Genomic DNA, 16,905 nt, shown 5'->3' with positions numbered 1-16,905 from the left:
CACCCACTGTGCTCAGCTGAGCAGAAAACCGCAGGAGGCCCTGGAAGAGATAGCGCTCCAGCCCTCAGCTACTCCAGCTGCGCCTCCCGAGAAAGCCACGCCTATTCCAGAACGCCCCACCCCTAGCCGCCGGCCCACCTCTCTTGGGGTGGGGCTTCTAGAGAGGAGTCAAAGTTGCAGGATTGTGGGAGGAGTCTGCAGCCGGAAGGGGAGATGCTCTGAGATTGAAAACCTGGAAACATCTGGAGTACGGTAGCTGTGATCTGCTGTCGTTCAGCCTTTTTCTGTGTCCTGAGTGCCAGGTGCTGGGCGCTGTGCCGAGGCCGAAATGCGCAGTAAGAAGACTAGTACCTCCTGGGTGGTCCAGTGAGACGGCGGCTCCCAGACAGTTAAAAATAAGTTTTGGTGCTGATGCAAGCAGGGGGGCTTGAGAGCAGCCAGAGCAAGGCTGGGCCTAGTCACAACAGACTGAGTAATCAGCGCCGTGGAGCGACCAGCGCCACAGTTTCCTTGCCCCTCAGAGTTATGGAGAGCAGTCTGGGGCGTGGCGGACACACCAGACAGCACCCCTGAGTCCCGGAAGTGCTCCTCTCTTAGGGAGCAGGTAGTAAGAAGGCCATCAAAGCAAGCAAGAGGGCTTGACTTAGAAGTGGGTTCCAAAGCGGTCTACGGGGTCACTTCCCCTGAGGAGCGGGGTGAGGCAGAGGGCGGTGTCAGTAGGACAAAAGCCATTAACCAGATCCTGGGGGGACCTTAGAGAGCTATGTGGACTGAATAGTTCTTTCTTCGTTAATTCATCTTACGTCTCCCTCTGTGTGTTGGGAGTTTTACCTTTTCTTTCTTTTTTTTCTTCTTACTACATGCATTTACTTAGGGGTGAGGTGGAGACACGTTAGGAGGTCAGAAGACTTGTGGGGGTCACTGGCCCAGTGTTTGTTTTCTGAGGCAGGATTTCACGTAGCCAGTCTTATCCCGAACTCCATACTCAGCGGAGGTAGGCCTGAACTGCTAAGGAGACAGGATCACATTAAGTCACGCGGTGTGACCTGGAACTCAGTATGATAGACCAGGCTGGTTTTGAACTCGCAAAGTTACAGCTGCCTCTGCCTCCTGGGTCCTGAGATTAGTGTTCTGACACTCTGCCTGGCCTGGTTAATTTTCTTACTACTGCTGTCTTTCCTGTTCCTTGGCCTGCCCCTACACCCCAGAGGCAGGGTCCCGTTCCTCAGTTCCTCAGTTTAGTTCTTTGCCCTTAGAGCCCGCTGTTTGATACACAATGTAGATTAATAGTGGTTACGTGAATGAAAATCAAGCAAAGAGGCCTGCACACAGCAAGCACTTAAAACAGCAGCTCTTGTCCCCAAAAGGGCACGCATCTGTCCCAGTTTAGAGAGGGAACCTCTGCCTTAGCATAATTTGACTCTCACCCAGCCTTGGCAGAGTTCGAATCTGGATTCATCACCTTTGTCTTGCTCTTTCTGGCCCCGCCCTTCCCCCCACCCACCCGAACTGGGAGATAAAGGGTTAATTCCTGGGAGCCCCTTTATCCCCTTACCTGAAAGGGATGGGGCAGGCGGGGAACTTCCTGTTCCATTTCCCCGGAGTCCTTCCCCAGGCTGGCCCTACGCTGGCTCTTGTCCGGGATTCCTCCGAGGACCCTCCCCAAACATCTCAGCCTCGGGAGTAGGTAGGTACCTGGGGTGGTGAGTCGGAGCGCTGGGTTACCGGCTTACAGCAGTGTGGAGAGTGGAGGAGGGTTTCGGGCCCTACTGGTGGGTTCCCAAGACTTTTGGGAACAAACAAGTGGGCAACTGTACTGGAGACTCCAAAGCCAGACAGCATGAAGCATTTGTGGCCTTGGGGACACGAGGGAGGGGTCCCGGAGGTGACGGTGCCATGTGTTCCCAGGTGGACTGACCAGCACCAGGAGGGGAGCCAGGGTCTAAAGAAACCAGGCCAACAAGCTCGAGCAAATTAAACCACTCGCTGGGAGAGGGGGGCATTTATTTCGGAGTACCACTAGCTTCTGATCCCCCCCTTCCCCCCTCCTTCTCCCCCCTCCCGCACTCCCCAATGTAGGCAGGGTCTATGGCAGTATCTACAGATAGATTTAGCAGACCTCACTGAAGGACTTTCTCGCCCCACACCCAACCGACCCCCTACAGAGATGCATAGTAATAGGGCTTTTGTCCTGGAGACCTGAGGGGGGGGAGGGACAGACTTTCTAGGGCCAACTCGCCTGAATTCCATCTCCTGGAAACCGATTTGGGGCCGCACTTAGAAATTCCAGCAGTTTTCTGTAACTAGCTGGGGGTTTTGGGATATGGATCTGGAATTCTCCGTTTCTCATCCGTGCTGTGATACTCCAAGCTAATCCTGGCAAAATCTCCCGGAGGGGGGCCGGAAATAATGGGCCCAGAGCCCCATTTCACGTTAGCGAGCAGTGTAGCTGTGAGCGAGTCACTCTTGGCCTCTCTGAACTCGTTCGAGTTAAAGGTTGATGTAGCACGTGGGTTGAGCTGGATGTAGAGGGCACCAGAGCGCTGCTGGCCGGGCTGAGGAATGTTCGGTATTCACAAGCATCCACTGCAGCGGTGACGTCATTCCTCTGGTTGTCTTTAAGGTTTCCTTATTTCATGTGTGCGGAGATTTTGTTTGCATGCAGGCCGGAAGAGGGCGCTGGATCCCATAAACAGATGTGAGCCGCTGTGTGGGAGCTGAGAATTGAACTCATGACCCCTAGAATTAGGTTAGGGCTTGGTGTGCTGGCTAGGCAAATGCCTTACTTCTAAGATACGTCAGCCCCTCTTTTTTTTTTTTTTTTTTTTTTTTTTTTTAGAAAGGATCGCACTACGTTGTCAGGGCCAGCTTTGTACCTCACTCTCACTCAAGGTGTAGTCCCAATGTGGCTCTCAAAATGACCTTGAACTCGATCTTACTGTCTCTACACTCCAAGTTCTGGGGTTTGGGGCATGTTTCAGCACCCCTGATATATGCACGCCGGGGATTGGGCCCAGGGCTTAGTTCATGTTTGCTGATTCATTGCACGTGTTCAGTCTTGGAAGTAAGTCACTTTAAACATCAGGCAAAGACTTACTGAGCTAGACACATGCCTCTTGCTCAGGGGAAGAGATTACAGTGAACAGTGATTGGGGTGCAGCAGCCAATGGGGTGATGTGTTTCGGGGTTTCGGAACAGAGGCTCCAGTGGCGGAAAAAAATTGCAAGCCGGGCATGGTGGCACACACGCCTTTAATCCCAACACTCTGGAGGCAGAGGCAGGTGGATCACTGAGTTCGAGGCCAGCCTGGTCTACAAAGTGGACCCAGGACTGCTGAAACTACACAGAGAAACCCTGTCTCTAAAAACAAAACAAAACAAAAAAAAAAATGGCAATAGAAAAAGCACCGAGGCAGTGAATGTCTGAAGTGCACGAAAGAGCCCGGGTGTGCGTGGGCGGGAAAGGAATGGGGGGGAACTGTGACCAAGGGTCGGGGGCTAAGTCCGGGCGGGGGTCATCATTTTAGCGCCACATGCCTCTCTTTCCCCAAAGCCAGCTTAAAATCTGAATGTCTTTTGTTTTGTGACATCCCCACACGGTACAGCTCTCCTACGAAGGAAATTTAGAGAACTCTCCACCCTGGACCCACTTTGTCCTAAATTCAGGGCAGAGGCGCTTTCCCCTGATAGCCGCGGAGCTCCCTGTGTGGCGCCGCGCTGAGCCTTGGCCAATGGGATAGAAAGTTATGCCTGAGGCTCTGGTCCCATCCCCCTTTCGGGACTCCCTCGGTTAATGGGAAGGCTTGGGGTCAGCTAGGGAGTGGCAGCCAAAGTGCCAGCTTGTTCTAAGGCACCTAACCCGGTTGACTGTGGCTTAGTAGATGAATATTTGCCTAACATTCCTGAGACTCTGGGTTCCATGCCCAACCTGGAAAGGGAAGCTTAAAGCTTTCTGAGTCGTGCTGATTAACTGAGCTGAACTGAATTGAGAGAGTCCCTAGTCCTTAAAAAGGAAGGCGCAGGCCCTCTGGGTTTAGAGGAAAAATGAGGCGCAGGGGAGGGGGGCTTGTGCTTGTAGAACTAGTGCCCCCTGGTGGACAGTCGTGAACACTTTCCGTTGCTAGCTGGAGAGGTGGTTGACAGAAAGAGCTATAATCCGACTTCGGAGGTGAGGTGGGGCTGTGAGTCCAAAGCTAGGTGGCGGTGCTCTCGTTACTGCACAGCCCACAGCTCTGTTGTAGTGTACCCAATACACTGTTTTTCAAAAGGGAAAAAAAAGGTGTGTATGTGTTATGAATCTGCAAAATAGTGTCCACCTAGGGGCATGCATTCATTCATTTACTTACTGACTGTGAAGAACCCAGATTCCTTCTGGAAGGTCTATGGGGAAGACAGAACTTGTTGAATTATTCCTCCAAGCTACAGACCTGAAAGGGCTGAAATGAAAAACAAAACAAAAAAAAATGTAAAGATTTATTTATTTACTATTTGTACAGTATTCTGCCCGCATGTGAGCCTGCAGGCCAGAAGAGAGCACCATTATAGATGATTGTGAGCCACCATGTGGTTGCTGGGAATTGAACTCAGGACCTTTGGAAGAACAGACAGTCCTCTTAACGTCTAAGGCATCTCTCCAGCCCTGAAAAACAAAATCTTAAGAGATTTGTTTATTTTTATTTTGTTTTTTTTTGTTTGTTTGTTGTTTGTTGTTGTTGTTGTTGTTGTTGTTTTTCGAGACAGGGTTTCTCTGTGTAGCCTTGGCTGTCCTGGACTCACTTTGTAGACCAGGCTGGCCTCGAACTCACAGCGATCCGCCCACCTCTGCCTCCCAAGTGCTGGGATTAAAGGCGTGCGCCACCACGCCCGGCATGTTTTGCCTTCGTGCGTGTGTGTGCACTGCATGCTTGCCCGGTGGGGCCCAGAGGGTAGAAGAGAGCACCAATGGCCTGGAACTGGGCCATACGGATGCTGGGAACCAACCTGGCTCCTTTACAAAAGCAGCAAGTGCTGTAACCACTGTCTCCAGGCTCAAGAGATGAACCGCTTTTGCGTCCTTAATCTCTCCCGCAGCACTCCAGGCCCCCAGTGGCTGCATCAGAGGAAAGGGTAGGTGAAAGAAATGCCTCCTCTCTGTGGATGTACAACAGGATAGTCATCCAGAACGGTCCTGCTTCTCTGTGTGTGTGTGTGTGTGTGTGTTATATGCTCCACTGTCACCATCTACTTTAGTTCTTTGAGTTGGGTCTCTTCCTGAACCTGGTCTTGATTTTAGCTACACTGGCAGCCAGCGGGCCCCATCCATCCTCCCCTCACACTGGCAGGGTTTCAGACGTGTATGGGAACACGTCTTGCTTGTTGAGTGGGTCCTGAGACCCAAACCTTGTCCTCTCATGACAAATGCTCTCCAACTATCTTCCTTTCCACTTTCACCAATCCCCGCCCCCTGCTGTCCCAGACAAAGTCCTAGGCTGGGTTAGTCTAAAACGTCACGTGTAGCCGAGTGTGCCTGTGGACTTAGGTCCTCCAGGCTGTAGACCTGCCCCACCATGCCCAGTGCACGCAGTGCTGCTTGGGACTGAACCCAGAAGTTTGTGCAGGCAAGGCCGCCATGTGACCAGCTAAATCACATGCCAACCCCCCAGAGCTACCTTGTTTGGTTGGTTGGTTTTTTGATACAGAGTTTCTCTGTGTAGCCTTGGCTGCCCTAGAGCTCACTCTGTAGACTAGGCTGGCTAAAACTCAGAGATCTGCTTGTCTCTGCCTCCCAAATACTGGAATGTGTGCCGCCACCTCTGTGCTGGAACTGCCTGGTTTTTCTGCAGGCGCATGATGGCTCTGTCTGGGCCTTCCTACCACTGTGAGTCTTCACCCTTGACAGTAGGAAAAGGACTCCTCAGAAAGCCACATTCAATTAATTTTATTTATTTATTTATTTATTTATTTTTGTCTTTTATATTTTTCGTTTTTTGAGACAGGGTTTCTCTTTTAGTCCTGGCTGTTCTGGACTTGCTCTGTAGACCAGGCTGGCCTCAAACTTACAGAGACTCACCTACCTCTGCCTCCTGAATTCTAAGACTAAAGCCATGGACCACCACACCCAGCACCACATTCGATTTTTAATTTTTTGTTTTTTAGATTTATTTATTTATTGTGTGGAGGTGTTTTGTCTACATATGTGTCTGTGCACTGCATGCATATGGTGCCCTCAGGGGCCAGAAGAGGTGTCAGAAATCTGACGGTGAATTATCATAGACGGCTGTGACTTAAACCCAAGTCCTCTGGAAGAGCGGTCAGTGAGCCATCTCTCCAGACCCACCCCCTGCCTTTTTTTTTTTTTTTTTTTTTAGATAGGGTCTTTCTGTTTATTTCTGGCTGCCCTGGACTATATAGACCTCTATGTGAGACCCACATTCATATTTTTAAATGCCTGTAGCTCAGGTAGGGGTTAGCCTTCCTGCAGTATATCTTGGTTTTGTGAGCCTTTTTTTTTTTCTTATGTAGATAAGGCTGACATTGAACTCCTGATCCTCTTGCCTCCACGTCCTGCGTGCTGGGAAAACAGGCACCTGATTTTTTTATTTGTTTGTTTCTTTTTGTTTTTCGAGGCAGGGTTTCTCTGTGTAGCCTTGGCTGTCCTGGACTCACTTTGTAGACCAAGCTGGCCTCGAACACACAGAGATCCGCTTGCCTCTGCCTCCCGAGTGTTGGGATTAAAGGCGTGAGCCACCACCGCCCGGCCAGGGCACCTGATCTTAACGCCCTTTCCTTGGGTCCACAGGTGTGGGAGGAGCTGAAGAAAGAAATCTAAGAGCCGGTCTAGTCGCAGGAGTTTTGAAAGATGCTGGCAGAACCAGTCCCAGGCGCCCAGGAACAAGAGCCGTTCGGAGCAGTGAAACTGGAGGACGATGAGATTGTGGGCGAGGAGGACCCCAGGCTGGCAGAGGCCCGGCCTAGGCCCGAGGTGGCCCACCAGCTCTTCAGGTGCTTCCAGTACCAGGAAGATATGGGGCCGCGGGCATCCCTGGGTCGGCTCCGGGAACTCTGCAACCACTGGCTACGGCCAGCTCTGCACACCAAGAAGCAGATTCTGGAGCTCTTGGTGCTGGAGCAGTTCCTGAGCGTCCTGCCCCCGCATGTGCTGAGCCGCCTCAAGGGCCAGCCGCTCAGGGACGGAGAGGAGGTGGTCCGGCTGCTGGAGGGCGTGCCCAGAGACACCAGCCACGTGGGGCCACTGGTGAGATTGTGGGGCCGGGTGGTTACGAGAGCTGTCTGGGTACGGGTGAGCAAATTCCGCTTTGCCCCAGTCTGTGACTAGAATCCTAGAGTTCGTCTGCCCATCACCACAAGGGCAGTGGGCAGAGCTACGAATCCAGTCTTTTTCAGTGGCGCTTTATACAGAGAGCTGCTGCTTAGAGGGCAGCCGACTAACAGCCTAAGCAAAACAGGAAAAGTGCCTCCTGTCTCATCTCCAGGCAGCAAGAAGGGGGTGGGGCCTCCAGTCAAGCCTGTCAATCAGACTTAGTGTCACTATTCAGTAGTCACATTTCTTTTCGTTTTTTGAAATACAGTCTCTCCATGTGGCCTTGACTGCCCTGTATTCTGTCTGTGTAGACCGTTCTGGCTTTGAACACACAAAGCCGGCTTGCCTCTTGCCTCTGGTCACGTTTGTAATGTTTGTCTTGCCTGAATTCTGTCACCTCACACTCTTTGTTGTTGTTGTTGTTGTTGTTTTTGTTTTTTTGAGACAGGGTTTCTCTATGTAGCCTTGGCTGTCCTGGACTCGCTTTGTAGACCAGGCTGGCCTCGAACTCACAGCGATCCGCCTGCCTCTGCCTCCCGAGTACTGGGATTAAAGGCGTGCGCCACCACGCCCGTCTCCACCCCACACTCTCTTCTTGCTCCATTTCTGCTGCCATCAGTCTCGTCCTCCAGAGGTCCTGCACAGGGCTTAACTTGGAACAGACCATTAACAGTGTTGTGGGTGCTAAGCTGTTACTATAATGTACGTGTGGATTCCTGAGTAGGAAGTACAAATGTGTTCTTATAATGTAGAATATGAAAGCGTCCCTTCTGCTCTCCTGTCCCTTATCACACCCACCAACTTGTTCTTACCTTTAAAGAAAAGATATAATATTTTGCCTGTATGTGAAGAGGACACCAGATCTCATTGTAGATGGTCATGAGCCACCATGTGGTTGCTGGGAATTGAACTCAAGACCTTTGGAAGAACAACCTCTGAGCTATTTTTCTTCTCCAGCCCCTCGTTCTTACTTTCTTAAATGTGTGACTCGACCTGTCTTCCTGTCCTGTCCTGGTAGACTCAGTAGACGATGGATGGAAGGCAGCCTGTCAGCCTCCTGAGACAGATGTTTTCAACAGGATTTTAGCTTCAGTGCTGGCAAGAGTGCCCCTGCTGACATCATCCCAGAGGACCAAAATAGCCCTTCCCAGGTCCCCAGCCACAGCCCCAAAAGGGAGATGCCACCAGAGGACTCTGCAGCCCTGCGTCCGTTGCATGAAGTGTCCCCGTCTCAGCCAGTGCCCGTCAGGCCTGCTGAACCTGAGGAGTGGACGCTCGCCCCAAGTTCAAACTGGCCAGTGAGCCCAGAGCCCCAGGAGACACTCCAGGACCCTCAAGAAAGCTGTGAGGAACTGGTGACCCCGGCGTTCCCCGGGTGGGGGCTGGAAATCGGGGAGGAGTCTGTGGTGGGAAGAGGCCAGAATGGGCCATGGGTTTGGAGGATGGGTGGTCATGTCTTTAAAGCCCTACGTTGCGGATAATACTGCCTTCTAACGTCAAAGTCTTCTCCCAATGCTATCAGACCCCTCCCAGGGCCCCTCATGGCTTGAGGAACATTCCAGAGACCAAGAGCTGGCAGCCGTGTTGGTAAGCTGAGCTGATCCGTATCACAGGTCCCTCTCAGGCCCCAGAATGTTCTCTACACTCTGCCTTTTAGCATTTTTTTTCTATTTAATCCCAGAAAGTGTTTCCATCTCACTCAGGCCGTGGAGCCTGTTCTTCACTCAGAGGGGTCTTGGCTCTCTTTGCAGGAGTCCCTGACCTTTGAAGATACCTCGGAGAGGAAAGCTTGGCCTGAAAACCCTCTTGGTAAGTCCCGCCACGGTCATGCCCCTCCCCCCCAAGGCTCCCTGCTCACAGTTCCAGGCACCACCTGGCTTTCTAACCTTTTGATGGGTGGATGCTGACAGAGGCTTCTATTTTGTTCGCTGATTTGTTTAGTAACTGAATCTAGCAACTCTCCCCTTGCCCTTTTTGACAGCTCTTTGACAACCCCCGCCTCCCCCCCTTTTTTTTTATAAAGCAGTTGTTATTCTTAGACATGGTCTCATTATGTAGCCCAAGTTGCTCTTCAACTCAAGATCCCCCTGCCACTGCCACCTGCTCACTGAACTAGAGAGGCCTGCACTGCTACACCCAGCCATGTCTCCTGGCCTCCGTGGACACTTCATGCCCATTGTGTGTGCGTGCATACATACATGCATGCAAAGTACCTGTACACATAAAAAGAGGGGAAAAAAAGGAAAAGAAATGGTCAAGAAAGAGACTGCTAATGGATGTGAAATAGCTGTGATTGTTGCATGACACTGTGAATTTATTTATTTTTATTTATTTTGGTATTTCAAGACAGGGGTTTCTCTGTGTAGCCTTAGGACACTGTGAGTATATTTAATGGGCCTAAGTTGTATGCTTTCAAAGGATATGGTGGAGCCAGAGCATGCTGGTGTATGATGTAATATCAGCATTTGGGAGGCTGACTCGGTGGGACTCATAATTGCAGGCAATGTGGAGGTGCTGTCTGAGAAACAGCAGGAAACAGGAGTGGCGATCAGAGACGACCTTGTTTGTCCTCTATTCATCACTGGCTTTGCAGGATCCTGGCTTGCTTTCTGCTTCTGATCCCATCACGTTCTGATGATGCTACTGCTTGTTCTTATTTTTTTTCTTCTTGCCTATTGCGTTGTGAGGCAGGGTCTCTATGTAGCCCTGGCTCTTCTGGAACTGTCTGTGTAGACCAGGCTAGCAGCAAACTCATGAGTCTAGGGGCTGGAGAGATGGCTCAGCGGTTAAGAGCACTGCCTGCTCTTCCAGAGGTCCTGAGTTCAATTCCCAGCAACCACATGGTGGCTCACAACCATCTATAATGTGATCTGATGCCCTCTTCTGGCCTGCAGGTGTACAAGTAGGCAGAACACTGTATATATAATAAATAAATAAATTAAAAAAAAAAAAAAACCTCACAAGTCTACTCGCCTCTGCCTTCCAAATTGCTGGGATTAAAGGTGTGCGCCACCATTCCCAGCTCTCTGCATTTCTTTTCCAGGACTTGGGAGCAGAGCATCTGACAAGGAGGAACTGCACGCTGAGAAGCCTAAAGTGACTGCTTGGCCTGTCATCAGCTTACCGGAGTCCCAGACGGAGAGCCCTGGAGTTGCAGGAGAGCCTCTTCCGCAGACACTGGGGCAGGAGACAAGCAGTGCTGGCTGGGAAGGGACCCCTGCTGACAGCAGTGAAGCTGCGGCGATCAGAGGAGTTGCAGATGCCCAGGCAGACACGCGGTTCATATGTACAGAGTGTGGAGTGAGCTTCGAGCAGCTGTCCCACTTAAAGGCCCACCAGCTACAAGCTCATCCTGGCTCTCGATCTCACCCAAGGTCCCGTTCCTTCCAGTGTCTGTGGTGCGGGAAGACTTTCGGGCGCAGCTCCATCCTCAAACTGCACATGCGCACGCACACCGATGAGCGGCCGCACGCCTGTCATCTCTGCAGCCACCGCTTCCGCCAGAGCTCTCACCTGACGAAGCACTTGCTAACGCATTTCTCTGAGCCCACCTTCCGGTGTGCCGAGTGTGACCAGGGCTTCCAGCGTCGCTCCAGCCTCATGAAGCACCTGCGGGCACACGCCCAGGAACAAAATCCCAAGCCAGACTCAGAAGGGAAGATAAAAGTGCCAGAAGTGACGATCGTTCTCTGCACCCACTGCGGGCAGACCTTCCAACGACGCTCTAGCTTAAAGCGTCACCTGCGCATCCATGCCAAGGACAAGGACCATCAGTCATCAGAAGACCCTGGCAGCCTTAACTCTTCTCGCCAGGAGAGCAAACCCTATGTGTGCAGCGACTGTGGTAAGGCCTTCCGACGAAGCGAGCACCTCATGACTCACAGGCGAGTCCACACCAGCGAACGACCGTTCTCCTGCCAGATCTGTGGCCGCTGTTTCACCCAAAGTTCCCAGCTGATCAGCCACCAGCAGGTGCACACAGGTGAGAAGCCCCATGCCTGTCCTCAGTGCAACAAACGATTTGTGAGACGTGCAGGCCTTGTTCGTCATCTGTTGACCCACGGTGGCCTCCGGCCTTACCACTGTGCCCAGTGTGGCAAAAGTTTCCGCCAAATGCGAGACCTGACCCGCCACCTGCGCAGCCACACGGGAGAGAAACCCTGCCGATGCAGCGAATGCGGAGAGGGGTTTAGCCAGAGTGCCCACCTGGCACGCCACCAACGCATCCACACTGGGGAGAAGCCCCACGCCTGTGACACTTGTGGTCACCGCTTCCGCAACAGCTCCAACTTGGCCCGCCACCGCCGCAGCCACACCGGCGAAAGGCCCTACAGCTGCCCAACCTGCAGCCGCAGTTTCCGGCGCAATGCGCACCTGCAGCGCCACCTGGCCACACACAACGGGTCAAGGCAAGAATTGGAAGATCCCCAGGAGTGCCCGGAGTGTGGCAAGAGCTTCAATCGCAGCGCCAACTTGCTGCGCCACCTGCTGGTTCACACTGGCGCAAGGCCTTACTCCTGTGTGCTGTGTGGACGTGGCTTCAGCCGCAACTCGCATCTGCTGCGCCATATGCGAACCCATGCCCGGGAGTTCTAGCAACTTTGTCCCGTATGCACATCCGTGCGTGTGTAAGATTCCCTGTGATGTCCCCTTCACACATACTTCCCTCCTGGTTCCTCCACATTTGGCCTCCCCAACTTTGACCTCTTTCCCTGACCCCAGGAATGTGTTTTCAGAGGCTTAGAGTAAAGCTGCAGGCTCAAAACTGGTCCTTCTGTTATTTTTTTCTTTCCTTTTTAGGGACAGGGTATCGAGTAGCTGGGGTGACCTTGAGTTTCTAGTCTTCCTGCCTTTACCTTCTGCGTGTTGGGATTACAGATACGCGCCACCGTGTATGGTTTATGCAATGCTGGGCATCAAACCTAAGACCTTCAAGGCCAACACCTAAGCTACTGACCTGCTGAGGATCCACGCCATGGACTGTAGCACTGGCTGAGCTATCCTCTTACGGCTGTTTTGTTTTGTTTTCCTGGCCTTGCTCTGTTCACAGAGATCTGCCTGCCTCTGACTCCCTAGTTCTGGGATTAAAGGCATGTGCCACTACCACCACCCGGTCCCCCCTCTGTCTTTTTTTTTTTTTTTTTAATACCAGCAAAATGCCATCAGTTACCACATTCCCCCCCCTGTGACATGGTTCCATTTTTCTCCTTCATGACTGCAGAAGGTCCTGTAGCAGGCTGAAGAGGTGAGGGTAACAAGCAGCTGAGGGTAGAAGGCCCAGCAATGCCATCCTGGACTTTTCCCTGTCCTCTTCCTGAAGTCACAGTCTTCCTGTGTCTCTTGGAACTCATTAAGATAGACTGCAGGGTAAAAGTGGGTACCGTGGGAAACGTGGTGTGGAGCCTTTGTAACTTTCCCAAACTGAGCATGCCGGGAATTGAACAAATCCTGCAAGCAAGGCAAATGGGCTGCCTGTTGAGACCAGCTAACTACCCATAATCCTCTAGTCCAATGCTGGGTTCGGCTTTGGCCCTATACCTGGATGCCACACATCAGGAAGTCTTGGCTGCCTCCTTGCCTATAAGTAAGGTGACTTATGGGGGGAAAAAACCACACAGGATAAGAAAAAGGAAGACACGCAGACACCTTTAATCCCAGGAGGCAGAGGCAGCTGGACCTGAGCCTGGTTGACAGAGTGAGTTTAAGGATGGCCAGAGGTACACAGAGAAACCCCGCCTCCAACAACAACAACAACAGAGGAAGAAGCACGAATCTAGATCTCCTGTCATGTTCTGCTTTTGTAATTGGCTACTTTTCTTTTCTTTCTTTTTTTTCTAGACAGGGTTTCTCTGTGTAGCCTTGGCTGTCCTGGACTCACTTTGTAGACCAGGCTGGCCTCAAACTCACAGCAATCCACCTGCCTCTGCCTCCTGAGTGGTGGGATCAAAGGTGTGCGCCACCACCTCCCGGCGAGATTTCCTTTATAGCAGGACCTGAACTCTACTCAGGGCCCTGCACCAAGAACTGACCATAAATAATGAGGAAGTACAAACTGTGTGTGTGTGTGTGTGTGTGTGTGTGTGTGTCTGTCTGTCTGTCTGTCTGTCTGTCTGTCTGTCTGTTTAAGAGAGGATCTCTCTATGTGGTCCTGACTGTTGTGGAACAGTCAACTATGTAGACCAAGTTGACCTCAGACTCAGACTCAGGGGCTTGGGCTAGAGAGATGATGGCAGTGGCTGCTCTCCCAGAGGTCCTGAGTTCAATTCCCAGCAACTACATGGTGGCTCACAACCATCTATAATGAGATCTGGTATGCAAGTGTACATGCAGATAGAGCACTCACATACATTAATACAAACAAATAAATATTTAAAAAGAATTAAAAGAGCCAGAGGCCTTTTAAGATGTGGTTCCCACATCAGAACTCTGTTTAGTTGACCCATCCTGTTCACCAAGTTGATCAGAAAGCCTCACCATAGCTATGGTTTTTAAATATACCGGAAAGATGCCTGTGGAACCCAAGGTGGTGTTTCACCGAGTTAGAATCGTGCTTTCCAATTATAAAGTGAAGTCACCGGAGAAGCTGTGTGTGTCCATCTGACCAAAGGCGCAAAGGAAAAGAATCTGAAAGTGAAAGAACTGATGCGCATGCTTACCAAGTCACTGAAAAAGGTCAAACGTGGTGGTGCACACCTGTAATCCCAGCACTCCAGAGACAGAGGCAGGCAATCACTGTGAGTTCAAGGACAGTCTGGTCTACAAAGTGAGTCCAGGACAGTCTAGATAACAGAGAAACCCTGTCTCAAAAAACCAGAAGGGCTGGAGAGATGGCTCGGAGGTTAAGAGCACTGACTGTTCTTCCAAAGGTCCTGAGTTCAATTCCAAGCAACCCAACCACATGGTGGTTCACAACCATCTATAATCAGATCTGGTGCCCTCTTCTGGCATGGCAGAATACTGTATAAATAAATAAAATCTAAAAAAAAAAATAAAAAAAACTACTGGAATGAAATCCATGTATCATAAAGATGAACCTTTTAAAAAAAAAACTAAAAGAAAGGAAAAACACCTTGAAGCAGAGGCCTCGACAGGTAGGGAAGCAGGAAAAGAGCTTATCCTTGCGGAATGCGGCTGGTCCTGGGGCTGCCAGGAGGCTGGGACCTCCAGCAGCTCTCCCTGTGCTGGGTAGAGGGGAGCTGCCTAGGAGCTGCAAACAGAATGCAAACCGGGTGGCTGTGCTTGGGGAACAGGTAGGGTGTGCAAAAGCCTGGAGCTCTTTGCAGGTCCTGCCGCCAAACACACTGCCCAGCCCCACCATCACCTGGACTCTGAGAGGCAGCAGGATGTCCGAGATGATGTCATTTTCCGGACTGAGTGTCCTCAAGGTATTAACGCACTCCGTACTGCTGCCACAGGAGGCTTTGCTGATGTCCACGACCCGATGTCTGTGATCTGTGCTACTGCCAGGGATCAAGTTGATGTCACGGATGTGGAAGTCCATGATCACATTACAAATGGCTGTGAACCGCCATGTGGTTGCTGGGAATTGAACTCAGAACCTATGGAAGAAGAGTGCTCTTAACCTCTGAGCCATCTCTCCAGCCCTGAAAGGAAGCTTCTTTTCCAGTAATATCCATGACTACAGTCTCATAATTGAGAATGAGAGGCATTGAAAGATTAGGTGACGACCCTCGGCCCCCAAAGGAAGCCACTGAAAACAGTCTTTTAAATCGCTTCTCAGCCTTTGCCGAAGATCAAGTGAAAAGAGTCCTTTAAAATTGTCAGAAATGCTGAAGTGTAGTTCTTCACAGTTGATGGCTTCCGGTGGGGGTGGGGAAGGAATCACGTTTCTTTTTTCTTCTTCTTCTCTCTCTCTTTTTTTTTTTTAACATTTATTTATTTATTTATTTAGAGACAGGGTTTCTCTGTGTTAGCCTTGGCTGTCCTGGACTCACTTTGTAGACCAGGCTGGAATCAAATATCTAAGAGGTTGGCCACTGGGAGTTTGACCAAGCCTCAGTGACTATATGGGCAACACAAATTGGACTTGGTTTGGCTTTGGGGGTGGGAGGGGGACTTGGGAGGAACGGGAAGTGAGTGTGATTGGGGTACATTGTTTGGAATTCCCAAATAATTAATACAAATATTGTGTTGAGGAGAACACCTTGTGGTGAAGGTTCCAAGATGTGGGATCATTCCCAAAAGAGAATCCACAAGCAACTCATTGACTTACACGGTCCTTCTGAGATTTGAAACAAATTACTTCTACCATTACTGAGCAGGAGTGGAGGTTGAAGTCACTATTGCAGATGCCTAAAAGTCAGCTTTTTTGTTTTTCGAGACGGAGTTTCTCTGTGTAGTCTTGGTTGTCCCAGACTCACTTTGTAGACCAGGCTGGCCTCGAACTCAGAGATCCACCTGCCTCTGCCTCCTGAGTGCTGGGATTACAGGTGTGCGCCACCATCCCCAGCTCTAAGTCAACTATATAAATAAATTGACTTAATCAATTTTTTTTTAAATCCAAAGGGTCAGAGAGTTTGCTGTAAGATGTAATAATATCAGAAGCTAGACCCACAAAGTCTCATCAACATGGCTGCCCAAGTGTGAGCTGAGAAAAGAGGACACCAGTGAGCATGCCAAGTGACACGGCGTAAAGCCCATGGGACTTCAGCCCTACACAAAAACTATAGGCAGCTGGGAACAGGAGGGGGTCCTCCCCAGGGAAGAGCACGCCAACTGGTTCTCAGCAGCCAATCAGCTGCTGAGATGAAAACATACATCCAAGTAATATTATAAAGACTGAGTAGATTATATTCAGGACCATGTATGCATATACAAATACACACATGTAAATGTATATATATATATATATGTAAACACACACACACATTCAAATATGTATGCAATAACAGTTGATTTTTTAAAAAAGATGCCAAGCTGGGGGTGGTGGTACACGCCTTTAATCACATCACTTGGGAGGCAGAGGCAGGTGGAACCACTGAGTTCGAAGCCAGCCTGGTCTACAAAGTGAGTCCAGGACAGCCAGGGATACACACAGAGAAACCCTGACTCCAAAAACAAAACAAAACAAAACAAAACAAAACAAAAACAAACAAACAAAAAGCCAAGAATTGAAGGAGAGTAGGGAGGGTTATATGGGAGTATTTGGAAAGGGAAGAAATGTTGTGATTAAAATAAAATCTAAAAAAAATAATAAACTAGAGATAGAGAGATATACAGAGACAGTCTTCAGACAGGGGCGGATTCGGACTCACACAACAGGCAGACAGAGGATGGAAGACACAGGGAGCCTAAAGTAGAGAACTCAAACCCGGCCTCACTCATGGTTAAATAAAGCCAAGGCGACGTGCTTCGATTTCTTTCCTTACTGTGACACTGACACACTAGGGACTCAGAATTAATAACCAGTGCTTTTAATCCACCAAGTGGTGCTGTTGGGGTAGGGTATGTATGCAGCTTTTCTGGAGGAAGCATAGCACCGGGTTCAGACTTTGAGAATTCATAGACAGTCCGGTTTTTCTTTTTTTCTTTTTTTTTAAAGAATGCTAGGAGATAAAAGGGGACCAGCACTAATATCATTATCTG

At 50.4% G+C, this 16,905-nt stretch overlaps 1 protein-coding gene across 3 annotated transcripts; it reads left to right on the top strand.

The window, feature by feature from the left end:
* ZSCAN10 (zinc finger and SCAN domain containing 10) lies at positions 1-12,068 on the top strand. Of its 3 annotated transcripts, none has more exons than XM_084763987.1 (6): positions 1-252; positions 6,778-7,233; positions 8,379-8,643; positions 8,822-8,886; positions 9,051-9,108; positions 10,343-12,068. In XM_084763987.1, exons 2-6 carry the CDS (start codon positions 6,838-6,840, stop codon positions 11,893-11,895), a joined length of 2,337 nt encoding a protein of 778 aa, XP_084620113.1. In that variant the 5' UTR covers positions 1-252; positions 6,778-6,837; the 3' UTR covers positions 11,896-12,068. The 3 variants fall into 3 exon arrangements, with proteins under 3 accessions (XP_084620113.1, XP_084620111.1, XP_084620112.1); XM_084763985.1 differs by having other exon boundaries at positions 1-335; XM_084763986.1 differs by lacking the exon at positions 1-252 and adding an exon at positions 1,572-1,687.
* Positions 12,069-16,905: the final 4,837 nt, after the last annotated feature.

Source organism: Acomys minous (assembly GCF_964271855.1).
Source record: "Acomys minous genome assembly, chromosome: 16".
In the NCBI taxonomy this organism is placed as follows: domain Eukaryota; kingdom Metazoa; phylum Chordata; class Mammalia; order Rodentia; family Muridae; genus Acomys; species Acomys minous.
The sequence above is the reverse complement of the archived record's forward strand: the minus strand, read 5'-3'. Positions and strand labels throughout refer to the sequence as shown.

What these genes read in the sequence shown, in the direction of transcription:
- ZSCAN10 (XM_084763987.1), top strand. Translation starts at nt 6,838, where the DNA reads ATGCTGGCAGAACCAGTCCCAGGCGCCCAGGAACAAGAGCCGTTCGGA. An exon ending in CCAGCCACGTGGGGCCACTG is followed by an intron (nt 7,234 to 8,378) that starts GTGAGATTGTGG and finishes TGTTTTCAACAG; the next exon opens with GATTTTAGCTTCAGTGCTGG. An exon ending in TTGGCCTGAAAACCCTCTTG is followed by an intron (nt 9,109 to 10,342) that starts GTAAGTCCCGCC and finishes TTTCTTTTCCAG; the next exon opens with GACTTGGGAGCAGAGCATCT.